General features: G+C 34.3%; 1 protein-coding gene across 4 annotated transcripts in view; it reads left to right on the top strand.

Annotated features, from left to right (window-relative positions):
* LOC101044541 (Putative N-acetylated-alpha-linked acidic dipeptidase) overlaps positions 1 to 24,596 on the top strand; it is a 61,759-nt gene that overhangs the window by 5,559 nt on the left and 31,604 nt on the right. For all 4 annotated transcript variants that reach the window (XM_039462276.2, XM_039462279.2, XM_003935085.3 and 1 more), the window contains 5 exons: positions 2,814 to 3,000; positions 9,997 to 10,098; positions 15,478 to 15,603; positions 16,401 to 16,587; positions 19,019 to 19,112. In XM_039462276.2, the coding sequence (XP_039318210.1) occupies positions 2,814 to 3,000; positions 9,997 to 10,098; positions 15,478 to 15,603; positions 16,401 to 16,587; positions 19,019 to 19,112 (696 nt within the window). The remainder of the gene's footprint in view (positions 1 to 2,813; positions 3,001 to 9,996; positions 10,099 to 15,477; positions 15,604 to 16,400; positions 16,588 to 19,018; positions 19,113 to 24,596) is intronic.

Raw genomic sequence — 24,596 nt, 5'->3', positions numbered from 1 at the left:
CTGGAGTGCAGTGACACAATCATAGCTCCCTGCAGCCTGGAGCTTCAGCCCTCCAGTGGGTAGGACTACAGGTACATGCCACCACGCCCAGCTAATGCCACCTTTTACTAAATGCCTTCAAGTCATCTTTAACTGTTGGAAACACTGCCAAATTATTTGAAAACAAGATGAAGTGTACTAAAACAGAAGTAACAGTAGCTCTCTTTAAGAACTGAGTTAACGTAGTCAGGCATAGTGGCTCACCCATGTAATCTCAGTCCTTTAGGAGGCCAAGGCAGGCAGATCCCTTGAGTTCAAGAGTTTGAGACCAGCCTGGGCAACATAGTGAGACTCTGTCTCTACAAAACACTTTTTAAAATAATCTGGGAATGGTGGCATGTGCCTGTAGTCCTACCTACTCAGGAGGTTGGAGTTCCAGGTTTTAGTGAGCTATGATTGCACAATTGCATTCTAGCCTGGCAACAGAATGAGACTCTTGTCTCTTCAAAAAAAAAAAAGAGAGAGAAATGAGATAACATGACAATAATACGAACATATTTAAATCAGCCCTACAGAGATATATAAACAGAATTTGGCTATTTGGGCAAAATTGTAAAATAGTAATTTTATTCTTATTTATTTAACAAAATTTGATATTCTAGTAGGTTCAACAGCTTACGACACACATCTCAAGTGATTAAAATCATTGAGAAGTGCTGTTTAATATGCAATCTAATTGAACTTCAAGTCTTTTTGAAGTAATGAGATAGTGATGTTCTCCCCATATACAGATGAGAAACGAAAGACACAGCTAGGGTTGCATACGGAGTTAATGACAACACCTGTGATATTCCAGTTACATGATTTATGCTAATTAATTTATTTAGCATTAGCAATGGATCTTTTTTTCTACTAATCTTTTCCCGGACCTGTTTTGCTTCAGATGAGTGAGCCCCAACCATTGTAATAGCACAATGTTGTTTCCTAGTTGGTAGTGACAATACCGTTAGGAGAAAATTTGCTTGTAGTAGCAAAGCCTAATAAAGATTTTCTCCCTCCTTTTTGGTGAGTAGGTTCAAGATTCCTCATAGTAATTCCTTTTCCTTGCAGGGACAGAGGCATAGCTGGCACTTCAGGAAATCTGCATTTGACATTAGTTACATTAGTTTGTGATCTTTTTATTAGAAGAAAATAGCAGGCCGGGCGCGGTGGCTCAAGCCTGTAATCCCAGCACTTTGGGAGGCCGAGGCGGGTGGATCACGAGGTCAAGAGATCGAGACCATCCTGGTCAACATGGTGAAACCCTGTCTCTACTAAAAATACTAAAAATTAGCTGGGCATGGTGGCGCGTGCCTGTAATCCCAGCTACTCAGGAGGCTGAGGCAGGAGAATTGCCTGAACCCAGGAGGCGGAGGTTGCGGTGAGCCGAGATCGCGCCATTGCACTCCAGCCTGGGCAACAAGAGCGAAACTCCGTCTCAAAAAAAAAAAAAGAAGAAAATAGCAACATGTTGGCTGTTTTTCCGTTTTCCCTGCAGGTGCACAGTGATAAGGGATAGAGAATCCTGAGCTGCTTCTTATGTTTGTGCTCTTTTTGTTGCCATATTTTACATATTAGAAATTCTGTGTAAGATGTTGTGTTCCTAAACGTTTACCAAATGAGGATTTTAATGCTATTTTTATAAATGCAATTTAAAGAACTTTAAGGTAATTGTTAAAAGTAAACAAGTTACAGGAAATTCCAGTTTTTAAATACTGAGTTAATTTAATTCATTGTTTATTCACAAAATGAAAAAAATTCAGATACAAGGTAAAATGAACCTTGAAATTGGAATTATCATACTCATGTAGCTTATTGGGTTTTCTTAAATTACCATAAGGATGGAATATGTCAATTTTAGAAAACTGCATATTTAGAAGTAGAAATTTATGAAGTTCCAAAAGTTTATGAACAAGAAATACATATATTTGTGTGTGTGTGTGTGTGTGTGTGTGTGTGTATGTATATATATTCATGCTACATAATATCTTGTCATACATTTAAGGGCTTAAGTTAAAAATACTTACTAATGAGCTCTTCAGGGAAATGAGAAATTTCCCAGGAGGGAGAAATTTAAAACAATCAAAAGCACCAGAAACTAAATATATTAAATGAGAAATCAGTCTTCTCCTGAAAATATTTCTGGTGGCCAACTTTTGGCCACATAGTTTCTTTGTTAAAGATATTCCTCTTCAGACTAATTATTGTCATTGATTTAAAGTGTATTACTCTGTATGATAGATGGAGTGCAAGCGATTCATTCTGAACTTGTGTCAGTATGTTCAGATTATTCTCTGATGAAGAAATTTTATAAATGGTTTCTAATCAAAAAGTTTATCACTTTTCTATAACTCTCAGTGTTTAGATAAATGTAATTATTAGTAATTCTTGCCATGTCACACTTTGGTCTTTTGGATAAAATATTTTTGTCTGTTTCAATATTTTACTCAGTGATATAAACAGATAATTCCATGCACGTTCTAAGATGTATAGGTCTTAAGAAAGAATATGACACTTTATTAATCTACCATACGAGGATACAGGCATAGGATTGCATGTAATAACACTCACAAAGATCAGTTTCTCCAATTTTTCTCTTGATTTAGTACAAGTTACAGCATAAAAATTTTAAAGCGGACTGGAAATCTATTTCATGCAATAATAGTACCACTTCAATTTTTTAACATATCACACTTCTAAGTATTTTTGCGTAAATCTGCTTCATTTTGTTGTTGATTTGGAATAAAGGTTGAGTAAACATTAATATCTAACCACTTTCAATTTTTGTTCACCAGTAATTTTACACGGATACCACATTTAGCAGGAACAGAACAAAATTTTCAGCTTGCAAAGCAGATTCAATCCCAGTGGAAAGAATTTGGCCTGGATTCTGTTGACCTAGCTCATTATGATGTCCTGTTGTCCTACCCAAATAAGACTCATCCCAACTACATCTCAATAATTGATGAAGACGGAAATGAGGTAAAAAAAAAAAAAAAGAAAGAAAGAAAGAATAAAAGAAACATTCCCCCATGTATTCTTTTTCAAATACCTTATATAAAATAATGCTCTATCCCATCTCTAAATATTAATAGAAATCAATATTATTGGATCTTGTGAATACCTTTAATATCTTATTATCTATGTCAATTGCTTTCTTGTGATGTTTGAATTTAATGTGATGTTTTAGAAAGATTCTGAGAAATTAATGCTTGATGACAGTTGCTATTTTTTAGTTTTTACGACTGCACGCCAGTATCAAATATAAAATATACTTGTAAACTTCCAAGCAACTATGAAAGAGATACTTTTTTTTTTGAGATGGAGTCTCAGTCTTGTTGGTCAGGCTGGAGTGCAATGGCATTGTCTTGGCCCACTGCAACCTCCGCCGCCCAGATTCACGGAATTCTCCTTCCTCAGCCTCCTGAGTAGCTGGGATTACAGGTGTGTGCTACCATGCCTGGCCAATTTTTATATTTTTAGCAGAGATGGGTTTTCGTCATGTTAGCCAGACTGGTCTCGAACTCCTGACCTCAGGTGATACACACACCTCAGCCTCCCAAAGTGCTGGGATTACAGGCGTGAGCCACCGCGCCCAGCTGATAGGTTTAATCTATAAAGACACTGCCCAGATTTGGAGTTGCTGTGAAATTCAGAGATCCAATATGTAGTTTGGCCCAGGAACTTTTTATTGGTACTTAATGATTATGTCTCAACTGACCAGGTTGAGCTTTGTGCCAAGAACTTGTGTGTGGACATTCAGAGAGGACAAGTTTGAAGGCAAAGTCTTTAGCATGGTATTTAAAGAATTTGCAATCTTGTTTGCAAGTTGGGGCATATACCTGAGAAAGAGAGGGCAATAGAGATAAGTTGAGATATTTATTATCATGATGTATGTTCAATATGAAAGATCACAAAATATAACATATATTCATCCCTACTTAACATACCGTAGTTTTAGAGCTACTGTATGTGGAAGAGTCCATTTCAATTTGGATAACTTCCTTTTTTTACAGGGCATTCTAAATTACATGTAACTTGAAATATGTCCAGTTTAATCAGTGAACTGATAAACTGAAAATGTCATGTGATTTAAGTACGTATTTAATTTTTTTTCAAACTAAGTCAATAATCTCCTTTTATTGACTAATGAATTAGCCTCTTCTTAATAATTGTTGTTATGTCTTACAGTAAGTGATATAATTCCACACGAAATTTCCTAATGTGATTTGGAGCTTTTCATATTAACTACTGCTCTAAATCAGAGTAGTTAACAATATAACTTTAAAAAATATTATTAAGTCGGGCATGGTGGCATGTTCCTCTAATCTCAGCTACTTGGGAGGCTGAGGTAGGATGATTGCTTGAGCCGGGAGTTGCAGACCAGCTTGAACATGGCAAGACTCCACCTTGAAAAAAACAGCTGGACATTGTGGCTCATACTTGTAATTCCAGCACTTTGGGAGACCGAGGCGGGTGGATTGCCTGAGATCGGGAGTTTGAAATCAGCCTGACCAACATGGAGAAACCCCATCTCTACTAAAAATACAAGATTAGATGGGCATGGTGACAGCCTCCGGTAATCCCAGCTACTTGGGAGGCTGAGGCAGGAGAACCATTTGAATCTGGAAGGTGAGGTTGAGGTGAGCCGAGATCATGCCATTGCACTCCAGCTGGGCAGCAACAAGACCAAAACTCGCCAAAAAAAAACCAAAAAAAACAAAAAACAAAACACTAACATATGTTATATTTAAAAGAAAATACTGTTGCACGTTATATAGTCTCAGAATGTTTGTTAAATAATGGTGGCATATCTATACAACTAAATACTAAGGGATCTTTAAAATACATTCAGAAAAATTATTTAAAGAAATAAGATATTGACAATGTTAAAAAGTATACATATGCTTAAACCTCTACTTGGTCTATCAAATTTGGGAATTGTCTATGTACAATGTGGAAAAGACAGACATATAATATATTTTAGTTTATTTTTTTAAGTAGGGTGTTGCTGTGTTGTTTTCTCGTCTTTTTTCCTTCCTCTTCACTTCCCAGTTTTGACTGTATCATTGCTTATTTTATTGCATTATTTACTTTTGTATTGCATTCATAATGTTAACAAAGCCTGTTACATAATACAAAATGAATCCTGTAGGAATTTCATTTGGGAGATTTTCCTCAATAGTGTTAGATATCTAGTTTCTTAATATTTAAAAATTTTATCAGTTCATTTTTATTTTTACCCAAGTTGTATATGTACATATTCCCGTAATTCTCCTGAGTGGCTTACTTTTTCTCTATTTTCTTCTTTCCAGAGGCAATCATTATTCAACTCTAAGTTCATTCTTTTGATATTTACATCTGTTTCTATAAATTACATGCTTATGTTACTTTTATTTCAGATGTAGGCATTATCTATTGACATTGTGACAAGTCAGCTCCCTGTTCATTTCTTGACCCCAATCACCATGTTGTCTTACAATCTCCCATCTCTCAGTTCAATTTAATTGTTATGAATAACAGCTCACAGCTGAGCTACGTAATAAACTATGATTCTTTTTATACCTCTGCACAAAAAAGATAAGTTTCCATCCCATAGGCAACAAATATGATTAGGATTTTGAGGATCCTATTAAATATTTTTAATGTATACAGAGACATTGTTTCACCTTTGTTTATGCAGAAATAACATACCATGTGGATTGAACTATATATTGACTTTTTTTATGTCACAAAAAGTAAACAGAAATTGTGAACTAATGTTGTTTTAGTTATACTCAGAATATGTAATTTGAGTCTAGTGCATTTTGGAAAGTAGTTGCTCTAAGACTGACACATAATCTGTCTTTGATAAAGTCAACCAAAAAGTCACTTCCTTGACATTAAAAGATTTTTCTTAGTTGTGAGAATAGGTCATAAACTTGCTGTAAAATTCAGTGTGGCATAGTGGTGCTGCAAAATTGGTTACCATAAAGGCAAATCCCATGAGACAAGTTTGAATATTCCTTTGCCTGGAAAACATGCTTATAGAATGACTTTGTTCTTGATTGATTTTTATTGCACCTTAGCATAATTTCCCTTTTAATCTTACCTAACGGTTTGGATTATTTCATATCTTACATGAGTCACAGAAAATATATGGGAAATTTGGAAGATGTGGGGATTTGGGGAGTAGTAGTTGATTTGGTTTCATTTTAGCTTCTATCAGCCTCTGAAAGGGAAAATAACTACTGCTCTAGTTAGTACAATGTAAAATCTGCCCAGAACCATTTCTCATCCCCAAATCCCTCCCATTTTATTACTGCACTGGCCAAGACCTGTACAGTATAATGTTGAAAAGAAGTTTTGACAGTGGGTATCCTTAACTTTCGTTTGGTCTTGAAGGAAATACCTTTAATTCTTTTTCACTATTAATTATGACATTTACTATTTTCTTTTTCTGGTTATCTTCATGCACATCATTTCCACATATATTAAATTTTTTTGTTATATGGATACATTAAACATTTTTATTTTGAGATGAGCAGGCAATTTTTCTTTCTTGATCTGAAGATGACATTCAGTGATATTCTAATGTTAGAATAATCTTACTTTTTTGAACTCGTAATATTAGTATTAGGGTTTTAAATTCACATATTGATATATATTCTGTTTATACCCGTAGCAAGTTTAGTCTGTGTTTTTGTAATCTATTTGTTGGGTTGTAATTTCAATATTATACTTGTCTTCTAAAATGAGTTGGATTTTTAATATTTTCTGACATAAGTTTTGTTGTAATTATCTTTTCCTTTAATCTTTCAAATTCAAAGAAAATCAGTTGACCTTGACTCAATTTTGTGGAAAACTTTACATTACTGGTTTAATTTTTTTGTTGGTTGTTATATGACTATTTTATGTCATATAACGATTTTTATTATTTGTTAAATGACTATTGTTTGTCATATGATTATTTTATGTCATATAATAATTTTTATTGTTTAATATATGGCTTTATTGTTATATGACTATATGACTAGATTTTTAGAAAATATATTCTTATGTCCGCTTTCATAAATTTTATTTAAAATGCATTTTTCATTTCGTGTGAGTTTTCAAATTTATGGTATAGTTGTTCCTAGTATTTTCTTATTTTTTTGAATCTGTGCAGCATCTGTAGATGTGCCTGTTTAAAATAATTGATATTATTTGCTTGTGCCTTTGCTATATTTTTTTCTTATTGTTCTTGAGAGGGATATGTCGAATTTACTAGTGTATCCAAAGAACAAATTGTGGGTTTGGCAGTCTTTGCTCATCTATCTTTGCTTTATATTTATTAATTCTGTTCTTGTTTTATAATTGTCTCTTTTATTTTCTTTGTGTTTACTTTGCTGTTCTTTGTAAAATCCTCGGTACAAGGTTGAACTTTCTCATGTTCAGCCTTTCTTCATTTCTAATAAGAGTATTTAGAGCCATTACTTTCCCTTTATTTTCCCTTTCCACTTCAACTAAATCTTACAAATTTGGATTAGGAGTAGTTTAGTTATTATTAATATCTAAGTATTTTCATATTTTCTTCTTTGATCCTTGAACTATTTAGAAGTATTTTTTAAAACTCTTGAATATAAAGCTTGTTCTTGTTATCTGTTTGATCTCATCTCCAGATTGAATATATTAAGATCAAATAATGTGGTTTGTAGGACACTAATCCTTTGACAATTGCTGAGGCTTCCTTTGGAGCCTAATAAGTGCTCGGTTTCTATAACTGTTCTGTGTTTCTACTGGAAAAACATGTATTTGAGGGTTGTTTGTTTTAATATTTTATATTTGTACATTATTTTGAGTTTGTTTATTATTTGGCTAAAATCTCCATTATCCTTAATGTGCTGTCATTTGTCTGCTTTCTTTACTAATTAGTATAAATGCTGGTTTTACAGGCATGAGCCATGATGCCCAGCCTGGCCTTAATTTTAATTTAAATTTTAGTTCAATATCATGTATATGATATGTACCATAAATATATGGTGTATAAAATAACAGGTGTCATTTTACTCTGTTCTTTCCGTTGGCTCTTTTCCATAATACTTAGGAGGTGTTTGGTGATTTTGTGGCTCTGAGTTCTTCTCCCTTAGACTTCATGGGAATTCTTTAAGGCTAAGTTGAAGGCTGTTTCCTCCTGATCATTTCTCTTAGGCCCCAGGGAGCACGACAAACCTGGCACTGCTTCAAAATAAATATTTTAGCTTGAAGCATACTATATAAAAAGTGAATGGAAATTTGTAGTGTTATGAATTATATCGAACTCTTTTTTTCCTGCTTTACCCTAAGCCATTACTTTTTACGGAGCAAGTTTATTTTGGTTTTTTTTTTTTTTTTTTGACGGAGTTTCGCTCTTGTTACCCAGGCTGGAGTGCAATGGCGCGATCTCGGCTCACCGCAACCTCCGCCTCCTGGGTTCAGGCGATTCTCCTGCCTCAGCCTCCTGAGTAGCTGGGATTACAGGCACACGCCACCATGCCCAGCTAATTTTTAGTATTTTTAGTAGAGACGGGGTTTCACCATGTTGACCAGGATGGTCTTGATCTCTCAACCTCGTGATCCACTCGCCTTGGCCTCCCAAAGTGCTGGGATTACAGGCTTGAGCCACTGCGCCCAGCCCGGAGCAAGTTTATTTTGAATTTATCCTTAACCCTAAAGGATATTGTTGTTCTTAGACAAGCTTTGTGCAGAGTCTTCTGTTAGATTCCGTTATTTGAACCAGCTCTAAACGCTTAACTCCTGCATCCTTTTCATGGGCCATAGGCTTTGACAGATCCAACTAAGGCAAAGCCATCTTTTGCGCTCCCTCTCAGGATTCTTGCTTTCATTTTATTTTTTTGCTTCTGAACGTTTCTTACTATTTTTTCCAATTCATTTGTAAACTTAAAAAGATACGTATATTTGGTTCACTGTTTCTCATTCTTTTCAGTACGTATGTTTTCTGGAGAATCTGGATATGGCCAGTTGTGGATTCCCCAAACGCGTACTTTTTCTTTTGAAGTAAATTTAGTATTTAATTTGTTCCTAGATAACTAAGCACTATTGTAATGATTGTGATTACTCTACAAAGTTGCATTTTATTTGGGGATTAAAATTTTTCTCTGAAATCAAAAGCTAGTGCTTACAAGTTCTTTTAAGTAATTGATAAGGTTTATTTACTGGTGACCTCCTGTGAAGCAACTACGTATTTAGGCTTTCATTTACGCTAGCTTAGTATGTATGCCACTGACAAAAAAAATCAATTTCTGATTCTTCTGTCAGTATACAGTTTACAGTATTCAGTATTCCTTTGGAAGATGATTTTTTTTTTTTTCTGGACCCCTGCCCAACAAGAAGTGCCTGCCCTTTACCTCCCTCCTCCATCCTGCCCTTGAGACCCACATTCAGGCATGCTGAGGTTCAACTCCCCCTGTTCCTCCTAACCCTACAACAAAATACTCAAGACTTTCCAGGGAGTGCTGCTTTCTTAGGATTGCTAGTAATCAGTATTGCCTTAGGGAGCTTTCTTGTGTTTGGGCCACATTTTTGCCTCAATAAAAGATCAAAGAGATCTCTCGCCACAGTGATACACAATTTAAACAGTTTAATTGTGTTTAATGTTCCACAATAATGAAACTATATATAGACTGTATGCTTGATATTGAATTCTATTTTTTTCTTTCTATCGTTACTTATTTTGTAATTGTTGTTTTTTGTTTGGTTGATTGTTAGTGATTGATGGGGCGGTTTAGCTTTGTTTCTTTGAATAGAACTTACATTTTGAGAACAGAGTCTGTGATGTACTCATCTCATGAATTCCTTACAGCTTCTAGCACAGTGCTGGGTATCTGATATTATCATCAAAATCCTGAAAAATTGATTTACTCTCTACTGATATAAAAGATAATATGCATTTTTTGTGTTTGATTATAGTAATCAAACTTTAACTGATTTACTTTTGACTATGACATTTTGTTTCTCTAGATTTTCAATACATCGTTATTTGAACCACCTCCTCCAGGATATGAAAATGTTCCGGATATTGTGCCACCTTTCAGTGCTTTCTCTCCTCAAGGAATGCCAGAGGTAAAAACACAGCGCAACAAAATAAAAATGACAAAGAGAAGCCTTCCTTCCTTTCATACGTTCAGCCAATAATTAAAGGGTCATAAAGGGATTTTGATGTAATCCAATTCATCTTTTTTCCACATTTAAGTAATAAGAGTGTCTTAGTAAGAAGAAGGAATATTGATTATATTTTATTCATGGTATTTTCAAAGATACAATTTTCTACATGGTATTTTCAAAGATACAATTTTCTAGCTCATTACATAATGAGGGGGACAAGTCCCAAATGAACATTTATTGATTTTTTTTGACAAATGCCTACATCTGTGTAATCCAAACTCCATCAATGTACAGAATATTACCTTCACTTCAGAAAGTTCCCTTATGTCCCTTCTTTTTTTTCCCCACCCACCCCCCTTATGCCCCTTCTTAATCAACTCTACACACCCCAGAGGAAATCTTTCTTTGAATTAGTTTTGCCTAGTCTAGAAATTCACATAAAAGAAATTGTATGGCATATAATGTTGTGTATCTAGCGTATTTTACTAAACATAGAATCCGTGAGATTCACACATTTAGTATTTATCAGTAGCTTGTACCATTTTATTCTAATTGTTGAGTAATTTCCATTGTATGAATATCCTATGTATTTTACTACTGTTGTATAACACTGATTAATTTTCAAAGGGTTTGAATGAGGGTATTGTTGTCATTTTCAAATGAAGATCATGGTTGTTTGTTCTTAAAAATGTTATGTGGTTTACTCAATAAACTGAATTCCCAGTAGAAGTTAGGCATTGTTACTCACAGGGTGATATAGGAGGTCAGCACAAGACACAGGTCATAAAGACCTTGCTGATAAAATAGTTTGCAGTAAAGAAGCCAGCCAAAACCCACCAAAACCAAGATGGTAACAAGAGGGACCTCTGGTCATCCTCACTGCTCATTATACACTAATTGTAATGTATTAGCAGGTACTCTCACCAGTGCCACAACAGTTTACAAATGCCATGGCAATGTCAGGAAGTTGCTTTATATGGTCAAAAAGGGGGAAGAACCCTGAGTTCTGGTAATTGCCTGTGTTGTTCCTGCAAAACTCATGAATTATCTACCCCCTATTTAGCATATAATCAGAAAATAACCATAAAACTGGGCAACCAGCAGCCCTTGGGGCTGCTCTATGTATGAAGTAACCATTCTTTTATTCCTTTACTTTCTTAATAAACTTGCATTCACTTAAAAAAAATAAATAAAATAAGAACAATAGAAAATAAATAAACATTATAAAGTTAGAATATTGATCTAGATTTTTTACATTACCCATTTCTCTTGTTTCTTCTGAGCAGCAGCCAGAGATCACTGGTTGGGTCACAGGAATAAGCAGTGTTAGTCTAAATTGCAGAAAAAAACTTAAATACAACAGATGAGCCTTGAATCGAATAACAGGTGTACTATAGTTTTTGAAACATTTTTTTCTCTCTTTCTAGTCTCTGATTTTAACTAAAAGCAAATAATGATAACACCTATTGGCTTTGTTATATTTGGCCTGATTATTTGTATAAAGTGCAGGAAGAATAATTATTTTCTTTTTTGTCTTTTTTTTTTTTTTTTTTTAGAGACAGGATTTCACCATGTTGGCCAGGATGGTCTCGGTCTCCTGACCTAGTGATCTGCCAGCCTCAGCCTCCCAAAGTGCTGGGATTACAGGCATGAGCCATCACGCCCAGCCATGAATAATTATTTTCTACATAGGCTTTTTAAGTTGGCTTTGATGGAACTCTGTTCCATAAAATAAATCACAGAAAAAACTTTAAAGCCAAGCCCAGCCATGGGTTTATACCCTCAAATACCCATGAATTGAGCAAATTCCTCTCCTCTTAAGGTCCCAAGATACCCTGGGGCTCCTGGGCTTGTCAGAAAGTGACATTCTTTACCTACCACAGGTCATGAACCCTGTATGGAGACTGTGTAGACAAGGTATGAGGCCAGTTTTCCCAAGAGGCTATTATTGGCCTTATAAGTCAAGTTTGAAGGACAGCACACTATTCCAGTCAAAGCTTTCGCAAAATAACCAGTTTCTTCAACTGTCCTGTTACAAAAGAAAGCAGAATCTTATTGCACTTATGTAAATAACTGTATTGCCCTAAGTTAAGAATACTCATAATTATTTTCCAAATTGTGGAGAAATCACTGTTTTTGCCACTAATTCTATCTCTATAAATAAGATTTAGAAAGAAAGAAGCTTAAAGGAAACAAATAAAATTCCAGGCTAAGAGTGTAAGATTCTATTTATTCACAGTCATAGAACAATGAATGGCACTATGTAAATTGTACAAAAAGGTCTTTGTCTGAAAACAAAGCTTTTTTTTAACCAACAGTGACAATTTGCATTTGAGAAGTCCTGAGAGGGCATATCTATCACACTTTCAAGTAGGATACTTACACTAAAAAAATTATTTTGCTGAAATCAAATTGGTTAATGACTTTGTAGCCACAATTAAAACAGAGGGCTTCAGAGAGGGCTAACAATAATAAATTAGACATATAATGTTATAATTAATAGTGCATTAAAATTACATTGGTGTTGGAAGAAATACAAGAGCTGAATATGATCCTTTTACAGAGTCAAAGATTCAAATGTCAGTTTCTCAATTAGACTTTCCTCATTTTATTTAATATTATACCCACTTAAGCTCTAGTTCACCATTTGTATGCTCTATTTAAATGCTTTTTAAATATTTTCTAGAGTACTTATCACCTTTCAATATCCTCTATGATTTGCTTAGTTATTAAACTTAATGTTCATTATCCTATTGTCCCATCCACGTTACCAGAAATCTCCAACTTAAGAAGGTTGACTTACAATTTTTTTTACTTTATGATGGTGAAGTAGCCATACTCATTCAATACACTTCTCAACTTGTCATGTGGTTATATTTGGATAAACTCATTATAAACTGAAAATATCCTAAATCAAACACACACTTCAGATGTATGATTATTTTCAACTTAGATGAGCTTAATAAGACAATCCCATTGTGAGTGAAGGAGCACCTGCCGTGTATGTTCCTTCAAGGGCAGAGATTTGTTGTATTTCTTTGTGTTGTAAAAGGCTCTGGGGCTCCAAAAACACAATTAGAAATATTGTTTTCAATGTTAAGATAGTGAATGATTCTAATAGCTGGGTAACAAATTCTCAGCAGTTCAAATGGTTTACAATTGAGCAAAATTAAAGGTAAACCGAATTGAGTTTCCAGCTAACATCATTAAAAACACTGGTATGATATATCAATTTGTGATTTTCATATTGTAACTTGAAAGAACTTTAAATAAGTTAATGACAATTCCATAACAAATCTTTCATTTCTATCCAAGTTTTCTGAGAACTTACCTGTAAAAACAAGAAAAAAATGGAACTGTTGTTGCTGATCCCTGTCTCATTCTAGCAATAATTTGCTCACCCATGGAACAAATGTGTGTAAGATACCGTTTCACTGTCCCACTCATTGCATTCAGAGATATATTTCTAATCACATTTTACGGTTGTGCATTATTTATAAGAATTGCAGTGATGTTTTTAGACTTAATTTGATACTACTCGTAATTATAATTATAATTTACTTTTTTTTTTTTTTTTTTTTTTTTTTAGACAGAATCTCACTCTGTCACCCAAGCTGGAGTGCAGTGGTATGATCTCGGCTCACTGCAACTTCCACCTCCCATGTTCAAGCAATTCTCATACCTCAGCCCCTGAGTAGCTGGGATTACAGGCATGTGTCACCATGCACAGCTGATTTTTGTGTTTTTAGTAGAGATGGGGTTTTACCATGTTGGTCAGGCTGGTCTCGAATTCCGAACCTTAAGTGATCTGCCTCGGCCTCCCAAAGTGCTGGGATTACAGGCATGAGCCATCATGACTGGCCTATAATTATAACTTACTCTTAAAGCTGTTTCTTAACACAATCTGCCACAAAAATAAATATTTTTAAAATTTGACTTCTAAACTTCCTTCTATTCAAGGACAAAATTTGATTTCTTTATTTCCTTCTATTCAAGGAAGTTTAACAGTGATTAATAAAAGACTTTCAAGCATACCTGTATTTATGGTAATAGATTCTGAAATGAAATTTAGAATGTTAGTTGCTAATTATGGAGTGTTCTTTTGGGATCAACATCTGTGAGAAGGAGAGCTGGATTAGGCAGAGGGAGAAGTCACTCTGCAGTACCAACTCAAGGATAGCCTTGACTAAACCTATGAGGAGATCTGGAATCATTTTTTATAATTGTCCTAGGTTAGACTGAGATGTCCAAGTCTCTATACCCTCACATTAATCAGCCACTGAATGTGTGGCATTCTAGGAAGGGACATGACCTTGAGCAAAGGGTCTGTCTACAGCTGAGGCCATCCCTGAAGGGGCTGACAGCTGAAGATTGTCTGCCGAGAGACTTCCCTGCAGCTGGAGCAAAAGGTCCTTCATTGACCATGAATCTGGACCGCTCATCCTACTGCCTAGCACGAATATATTTTACTTTAGAGTAAAATTCTATAGGGAAAGGTGGACAATATCCAATTTCAATTTTAAAAAGATGACAATATTTTGACTCTAAAGAAGAGCATGTTTATGTATTTTTAAAAATTGATGATGTTGAATAGTAAATACAGCATTTAAATTCTTTTGGATCAATATAAAAGTTATATACAATGTCTTCTAAAATGTTAATATTTATAGTAAACTAGATATTGCATGCTTTGCAACTACTTAAAAGTATTAAAAAATTTAAAATTTTAGATGAAGGATACATTGTTTTGCAAAATTAATTTAGGGAATAGATGTGCAATAAAGGTTGGAAGATCACTGATTTAATCTATCAGGTAATTTTGCAAATGAGAATATTGAGACTTAAATGTGTTATAAGATTTGCAGATAATTACACTGATTGAAATCAGATTTGTAAAGCAGTGATGTTACCTGTCCATTTTTCTTTACTTGTAGTTGTTAAGACCCATTAAGCTACTCCCTGTGAAAACACTCTGAAGAGAGAAAAGGTCTCATTAAGGACTTCTTAGCCTCGGGTATCTGGACCCCTTCAAGTTGCATGCAGCAATGTGTATACGTATATGCTTTTCTGTGGAGGAGTGCTTCTATGGCTTGATAGGCACTAAATAATGGGTTAAAGACAAACAAACTTATTATTTAATTCATATGCTTCTACCCTATCTACTTGCATTCTCAATTTCAGTTCATTTTCCCTTGAATTTCTCCTTTGGAGCATACACTTTTCTGACCCTCTCCTGTGCTCTTACCTCTTCCATCTTTCAAAAATGTCAAACAGTTCCCATGCAGAAAAACCTTGTTTTACATCTGACTTCTATTAAGTTATTCCTGATCTCAACAGGGTGATCTAGTGTATGTTAACTACGCACGAACTGAAGATTTCTTTAAGTTGGAGCGGGAAATGAAGATCAATTGCTCTGGGAAAATTGTAATTGCCAGATATGGGAAAATTTTCAGAGGAAATAAGGTAAAAATCATCTTTTTTCCTCTTCCCCAATATAAAAAGTTACAGTGTGTTTTACATGTGTATAATCATTTTCTTAAAACTTTACGAATACCATGATCTTCTTGTATTCTGTGACATGTCTTCCTTACAGAAAGGACACAATTTACTAGGTTATACCCACGGTTAAATTTGATCATTGGAATTTGGCCAGTGTTGATGGTTAGGGTGAACAGAACAAATTTTTTTGTGCTTACAGGTTATGCCTGTGGCCTACAAAGGAGCATGTACTGGGTTTATGGTTAATTTTCAGTATTTTTGTTTTAAATATTATCTTAAAAAATATTTCCTAAATTAAATTATAGTATGAATTGTTTTATAAACACTGAGGGAAAACAATTTATACATAGCAAATTCAAAAATTACTGTCATTTGATTTGTTAATAAAGGTATTTTTTTCTTTAGTGGAAAATTAATTTTTTAAATTTTCCCTTTCGAGTATAGAACAAATAGGAATTTGGCCTGCTTATTGTACTTATAGGAATCTACCTGCTTATTGTACTTCCAAACCAGTGGAAGGAAATAGAGCAAATACTAGCTACCACTAACATGAAAATGTCCAAATCTGCCACTCTGAGGGTTTTTGGAGCTTATAGTAGCAAAAAGAAAAGGGCAATTCTCTGTGAGATGTTCTTCGTGGTAGGCCTAATGACAAAAGGTTAAAGTTCTACTACTCATTTAAGCGTAATTTTGAAAATTGATATTACTGAATCTGGAGCAAGCAATTTAAAATAAGAAAAGAAAGACGCTGTGTTTTCTAGGTTAAAAATGCCCAGCTGGCAGGAGCCAAAGGAGTCATTCTCTACTCAGACCCTGCTGACTACTTTGCTCCTGGGGTGAAGGCCTATCCAGATGGCTGGAATCTTCCTGGAGGTGGTGTCCAGCGTGGAAATATCCTAAATCTAAATGGTGCAGGAGACCCTCTCACACCAGGTTACCCAGCAAATGGTGAGTGATCAAGCCTCAAATATCACAGGAAATTTAACATTTCAAGGAGACTTTATTAAAATTCCTTTGGCACAATGGATTAAGCGTGTCTTTCTTTACTCTCTTTGCATTTAAGAATAAAAAAATTGAACTCTAAAATGATCGGTTCAAGCCCCTTACGCCCTTATTTGGACACTTGGGCCTGATGGGTTTTCAAATTCAGACTTTTTCAGGTATTTACAAAGCAATATGGTGTTACACATAACCATAATTTGCATAACACTGACGTAGGGGGCTGGGACAGAATATGGAGAAAAAGCATATAAATATTTTTGCTGCCGAGTGTATGAATATTTATAATAAGTAGTAAATGGGATGTGGGGAATAAGGAATATAAACAGATTCATGTCTGCGAAAGTCCAATTTTGCTTTCAAATGAGTTCAGGTCAGATCAGGCTTTGCTGCTAAATAAATTCCCCCAGAATTACAGATTTCACAGTGTTTTGGTTTTCACAATTGTCAGTAAAGCACAGGAGAGCAGAAGTTCTATAAACTTGTTGAAAGGATACAGAGCCCACGAAACGCCTATTGCTTCATTGCTATAGAAAGATAACAGATAACTTTCAAAGAGTGTTTCCTAAATGCCAATATTTTACTTGCGTGAACAACCCTAAAGCTAGGTAGTGTTATCTCTTATTTGACAGGTAAGGAAAGTCAGACTGGAAGTCTGCCCAACATCACTACTACTCTAAATGAGCAGTTAGATTCAATTTCAGGCAATCTGGCTCCCAGAGTCCACATAGTAGTCTTATGCTGAAAGGCTCCCCTGTAAAACATTAACAAAGGGAGCTAATTTATTTTGAATATGCTCAACTATTTGATGATATTTACAAAAATCTGTGCTCATTTAGTTTGTGTGGTTTAAAACTAACTAAACTTTTAAAACTTGTGTAAAATACTTTGCCAAGTTATCTTTGGTATTTACATCTTCATCTGGTTTTATTTATAAATTGTAGACACCTGTAAAGATTATGTATCTTTTTGGCTTTGTAAATCTTCTTAGGACATAATACATTGTCATAGATTTCTTTCTTCTTTAAAAAAATGATACCTATTGCCCTATAGTAAAATTACATAAATCTACCTGAATTTTATTTACTCCACCCTTTTATTTCCAAGATTTAAAAATATGGGGCTTAGCCTAAGCTTTATTAGTTATACAAAATCAAAATAATAAAAATAAAATGAGATTAATTGGAATGTTTGTCTTGATTTTTTTCAAATTTGAATTATGATATTTTAAGGGAAAATGAGGTTATTTGGGGGGCTAATTTTTATTAAATTATTTATTGTGCCCTATTCATTTTTCTCTTCCTTTTAATTTTACTTTTTATTATGGCATAATTCTAACATATATGAAAGTAAAGATAATCATGAACATGGTGTCATGGTGTCATTCTTGTTTTATCTCTTCGTCACTCCAAATTTTTGCAATTATTCTAGAGAATTTGAAATCAAATCCCACACAACATATTGTTATGTCATTTTTGCCCATAACAAAATAAGGATTTGCAATTACCAAAGTTTCTTATTATATTGTTTTAAAATGTAGAGAAAAAATGGAAAAACAGCTCTAATTTTTCTTTAATCTGAAGAAATGATAGAATGTGTGTGCTTATTTTGAGGTAGAGTTTACATGCAAGAAAATACATAGATCTCAAGAGTTCAGTTCAATAAATTTTGAAACTTGCCTGTCCTTATGTCACTTAAAATAGGATATAAGGGCATTTCCATCACTCCAGAAAGTTCTCTTGTGCCCCTTTCTGGTTAATTTTCTTTGTAGCCCCTAGAAGCAATTACTTTCTAATATCTAGCATCATGTATTAGTTTGCCTGGTTTTGAACTTCAAGTAAATGGAATCAAACAGTAGGCTGTTTTTTAAATTGCTTTGCTTATTTCAGTGTAGTGATTTGAGATTTTCCATTTTATTGTATGTTTTAGTGGTTTTTTTCTTTCGATGATCAGATAGCATTGCATTGTGGGATTATACTACGGATTGTTTATTCATTCTCCTGTTCTTGGAAACCTGGACTTTGTCTAACATTTGGCTAATATAAATAGGGCTGTTCGGAACAATTTTGTACAGGTCTTCTTGTGGGCATGTGCTCATCTTTCTAGAGTAAATACCCAGTAGTGGAATTGCTGTGCCATAGTTTACATTTCTGCTTGACATTGCTTTTCCAAAGAGTTACCCTAAGTGATTGTAATTTTAGACTCTCCCAAGCAATGTGAGATTTCAGTTGCTTCACATTCTGGCTAACATTTGAAATTGATAATGTTTTAACAATTCACAGTAAATGTGAAATGTGAATGTATTTGATGTGATTTGTAGAGAACGTTTGAATGGAACTGGTTTTTTACTGGAAATATGGCCATTTTTTTTTTCTTTCAGAATACGCTTACAGGCATGGAATTACAGAGGCTGTTGGTCTTCCAAGTATTCCTGTTCATCCAATTGGATACTATGATGCACAGAAGCTCCTAGAGTAAGTTTGTAAGAAACAATGGATAGCTGTTTGGGTAATTTTCATTGTTGATAGCTTTCTAATGTTAGGCTTTATCTCCATTTTTAAAATACTTATATTTTCCAAGATGGGTGCCGCTTGTAATTTTATCATTCCTAAAATAGAATAGTGATTCTGTTCTGGAATTTAATATATACATGAATATCTAGTGTATGACAGCCATGAAAATGAGCCTTTCAGATATTTAACTGCAGGGAGCATAATTGATCAATTGCTCCATACACTGTGCTTTGAAACTACTCTATTTGTGTCAAGACCATGCTTCCTGTAGGTGTTCTTGGGCAAAGACTGAGTGTGGCAAGAATACTACTACAGGCCTGTTCCTGGAAGGCATCGGACTCCTCTGATGCAAAACTTTGGCCCAGGGACTCCCTGATAGCCTGGCTCAAGTAGATGCTGCACCCAACACCCGTCTTTCTTTTCCTCCTCCCTTTCTCCTTTATTAAATGTTAGACCTACATTGCAGTCTAAGAGCTTTCTCAGTCTTTCCTAGCTCCTTCCTTATTTTCCACACAGGCTTTCCTCTAGTAAATCTCTCACTCATGTATACCTCTTACTATGAGAGCAACTTCCCTTTTGTTTCTAACTCTGTTCCTCTTCCCCTTCCTGCTTTCATTCTCAAACTTTCCCAGATTTGTTCTGCCTCACCTGGCATTGGAACTCTTTCCTCTTTCCTGTGCTGCTTTCTCCCATCGCCATGTCCTTCTTCCATTCTTCTTTAGAGGGGTGAGAACACTGGCTTTTCTAGAAGTGAAATTGATAGAGACCAAAGTGTCTGGCTAGTTAGTCCCTTTTCTTCTTTAAGTTCAACCCTTTCTTAATCATCTATTCCAGTATCTATAAGGAAGCATTTTTTGACCAAGGGTGAGGCACTTATACTTTACAGGTGAGGAGGCTGACATTTGGAGAGTTGGACACATCTGTTCACTTTAAGGGTAGATTAAGAAAGTACCCTGGTCTTTTTTCTTTGGGGCTATAAGCTGTACTACATTGGTTAAGATTCAGGACCATGCACAACTTTTTATAGCACCATAGACTATGTATTTGCCTAAAAATATTTATAAATAAAGACTAAGTATTCATAATATTTAAAAGATAAAAGTGATTATAGCATTACTTTTAATAGTGGAAACCTATAGACAACAGAAATCTTCAACAATTGATATGTGGTCAAATAATACATTAATGACTATGATAGTAAATTAAGTGATTAAAAGATATTATGTATTATACCAGAATAATTAATGTACAAAACTGCTTATGATATACTACTAAGTGAAGAAAAGCAAATTTCAAAACAATATATATAGTATTATCTCAGTTATATAAAAATTTAAAACATGAACCTGTTTTATCTTTATAATTAGAAAAAAGTGCGTAATATGGATTTCGATGTGAGACTTATTTAAACATCTACAATTTGGTCTGGTTGCTAGGTCAGTATCAGCTATGCTCTAATTGTGTAAGGGAATTATCTGATTGAAAAACTACAAATGCAGTTCATCTAACATTACTGTGTCAGCTTCTGCAAGCCATTTTACAAATGCAATCATTGTTAATAACATAATTTTCATGGAAAAGTACGTTTCACATTCAAAACACCATAATTAAAAATAGAACACTTCCTATTTACCCATACTTTCTAAGCCACAATTAAACAGTCCTCATAATTGGAATTTAGTTTTAAAAAATTGTTTAAAAGAACATATGGTTTGTTTATTAATTTCACTGTGAAAATTTACTCTCTTTGTACATTTATCTTGGGAGTGTGCCAGTTGTCCCTGATAGTCTATTCTCAGATTCTCTCATGTGGTTAGCAGTTTAATGTTGTACATTAATTAGAAGAGATAATATTTTACAAATGTAATATATCATGAAATAAAAATTCATTAATAAATGTGAGAAGATGAGGAGAGTTATGAAGTCATATAATGGCCCAAGAATGCCAAGAATTTAAATAAATAGTTCATGAAATGTGAGTGACAGTAAAAACTGTATGTTGACTTCTGTTGGAGAGAAAGGGGATACCATGTATGTTTTTTCCTATTTTTCTTTACATCTGTACTGAACAGAGTGTGATTATGTGATTTTAATTTGCCTTCTAGAGTAACTTCTACGTTGATAATTATAGTACCAACAGTAGTAGTAATAGTAATAGCATGTATCCTGTATGGAGTGCTAATTACGCTTTAGCATTTACTATTGTGCCGAATGCTTTACATATATCTTCTCAATTAACCTATAAAACAACTATATGGGTTAGTATTGTGATACTCATTATAACCAATGTTCAGACAGTAAGTGAGAGAGTCGAGGCCAAAACTCATGTCTGATGCAAAAGACAGTTTGGTATATATGACTTACTCTCTACTCAACAACACACGGATTTAGCAGGCACTTTTATTGATAATGGTGTTGTCTCATTCTTATGACTCTGCTCAGGAGACATTTAGTGGCTTCTCACAGCCCATTCACTCAAGGAACATTTATAGAATTATTTCTATATTTCAAGCACTGTGGTAAAAGTAGGAATTACGTAAAATCAGTAGTAATGTCCTCTCTTGAATTCTTGATTTTAGAAATTACAATCTTCCCTTTTTAACTTGGTGAGTCTTACTAATGGTTTGCTAATTTTGTTGATCTTTTTAAAGAATTACCCTTGGTTTCATTGATTTTCTCTATTCTCTAGTTTATTATTTCTCTTTTAATCTTTGTAATTTCCTTTCTTATTCTTTATGAGTTTAGTTTTGTTTTCTTTGTGGAGTTTCTTTCTTTTTTTAAAAAATATATATTTTATTGAGTTTTAGGTTTTGGGGTACATGCATAGGTACATACATGGCAATGTGGTTTGCTGCCTTCCTCCCCATCACCTGTATCTGGCATTTCTCCCCATGTTATCCCACCCCCTGCTGTCCCTCCCCTAGTTCCCTCCTGTAGACCCCAGTGTGTGATGCTCCCCTCCCTGTGTCCACGTGTTCTTATTTTTTATCACCCTCCTATGAGTGAGAACATGTGGAAGCTTAGCTTATTGATTTGAGATCTTTCTACTTTTTTAATAGATGTGTTTACAGCTATGCATTTTCCTTTAAGCCCTGCTTTAGCTGCATCTCATAAGTATTGGCATGTTGTGTCTCTGTTTTCATTCATCTCAAGCATTTTAAAATTGTACTTGTGGGTTCTTCTTTGACCCATTGGTTATTTAAGAGTTAGTTGTTTAATTTCCATGTATTTGTGAATTTCTTAAATTTATTTTTGTTATTTATTGCTATATTCCTTTTTTATGGTTGGATTAATAAAAGAAGTGTATAAGTAATAAAATAATTGTATAATTTCAACCTTTTAAATTTATTTAGACTTGTTTTACAGCCATGGCGTTTTATGAAAAATATTCCATGTGCACTTGAGTTACACTATTTTTCAATTTCTTTTTCAAGGAAACTTAGTCATTTTATATCCCAGCCAGAAGAATCATCATGCCTTACACTTGGTCTATGCTTGCCTACCTCTGTGCCTGGAATGCTCTTCGCCTTCATTTTTCCATGCCTATCTTCTTCTACTCATCCTTTAAAATCCACATCAAATGAAGCCTTCTTTAGAAAATAATTCCTGATCTCCCAAGTTGAATCAAGCTTTCTTTTGTCCACATTTTTTAGAACTTTACCTTTGATCGGTCACGTTCTGTTTTATATTATGGTTGGTCTTATATATATTTTCTTCTGAGTGATTTATAAACTCTTTGGTGGAATGACTGGGTCTTGTACATATTTATATTTTTTAGTAAATAAAACACAGTGCTTTAAACATAGTAGACAACACATCAACTCCTAATGGTCAAAGCAAAATTAAATGTTACAAGATACAGAATTATAAACTCAGTACTGTCTATACATTAATTACTGAGCATCTACAGTCTACCAAATATGTTGAGACATTTTCCAACATTTGTTTGTACTTAATAATATTTTTATGATTTGAAATTCTAATATTCAACTTATAAATATTTGTGGAATTTATTTTTTATTTATAAAGTGAGATAAGGACCTAAAGAGATTTATACTTCAGTAACGTTTTTCAACTGAAACCTCTAGTCTCCATGTACAAGCATAATTTTTTCATTGGTATATTAGATTCTTATATGTAACTATTGTAATGTTGTCTTCTAGTCATCTGTTCACCTGTTCTTGTGAGGACACTACAGTTGTGGCTTTATATTGTATTGTTTTATGGGAATATGGACTATTAATTTTTATTTTGAAAAGGAAATACATTTACAAAGTTCACAATTCAAAGGGATTTATAGTAAAGTTTTTCTCTTATTCATTTACACCCCCAAAACAACTGATGTTATTAGTTTATTGTATATTAGTGTCACTCTCTGCTTCAAAGAGGGCTCCTAGAAAAATGTGTTGCTGGTCCACCGCAAACTGCAGAGGGTTTTATAGATCAGTTGGTGAGGAGGCGGTGTCTGATTTACTAAATCATGGAAAAGCAGTTAGACCAGGTGTACCATTTGCATAGGGCGTGAATTTCTGGTAGCCCCACCCTAATCTTTTGTTATTCAGGCGCGTTCTCTGCCTGAGTTGCGCCATGTTGCTCATTTTTCTGTTACTGTACACATGGTAACAAGAAAAGGGAAGATGGATCTTCCCTGTTGTACATACCTGGCCCACAGGTAGTCCTTTTCTATTGGCACAGCTGCAGCATTCCCCCACACTTTCAGCTTCTAATCTATGTTTGCAGCTCAATTTTTCAGGCTGCTTTTTGTTAGAAAAAAAATAATGTGGGCTGCTTTTTGTTAGAAGGAAAGTTCTGCCGAGGACTCTGTTGCCCCCATTATCTGCCTAAATAATTACTTTCTAACTTCCATATCAATATCTTACGTATGATTAAGTATATCTATATTTGTTACTTGCCTTTTGCAACTTTCCTGTATATTTCCATACTCTTCTGTTTTGACTATCTGTTATGCTTTCTACCATTGTAAAATGCCTCTTCACATTGCTTGATGTTTTATGCATGACGTTTTATTGTAAATAGTTGAAATAAATTCTATAGTACATTACTTGAAATTCTGTTTAACGTCCAAACTCCTTAGTGAAAAGGGAAAAAAGAAAGACAGGCATTATTTACACTTTGATAGAGCATTTTAAAATAAGATATGACTTCTAACGAATTTTTCATGAAAAAGTGATCTTACTGATTATTTTCTTATTGCATGTGCAGTAGAGTCTAGGTTAAGTTGAGCTATTCACATTTTCTCAAATCGGTAGACAGGGACAAGCAGCTGTGTACAGGCACAGAAGAAAACAGGACACTGCAGAGCGTGCTACATGGCAAAGCCTGGAGTGCATGAGGGTGTGTGATCACAGGGGAAGCCATAAAGGACAGACTAAATTCTCCACTCTCAATTTTGTAACTGAACATCTCAATATAATATCAGATAGT

This window comes from Saimiri boliviensis, chromosome 6 (assembly GCF_048565385.1).
Source record: "Saimiri boliviensis isolate mSaiBol1 chromosome 6, mSaiBol1.pri, whole genome shotgun sequence".
NCBI lineage: Eukaryota > Metazoa > Chordata > Mammalia > Primates > Cebidae > Saimiri > Saimiri boliviensis.
This window is presented reverse-complemented; position numbering and strand designations above follow the sequence as displayed.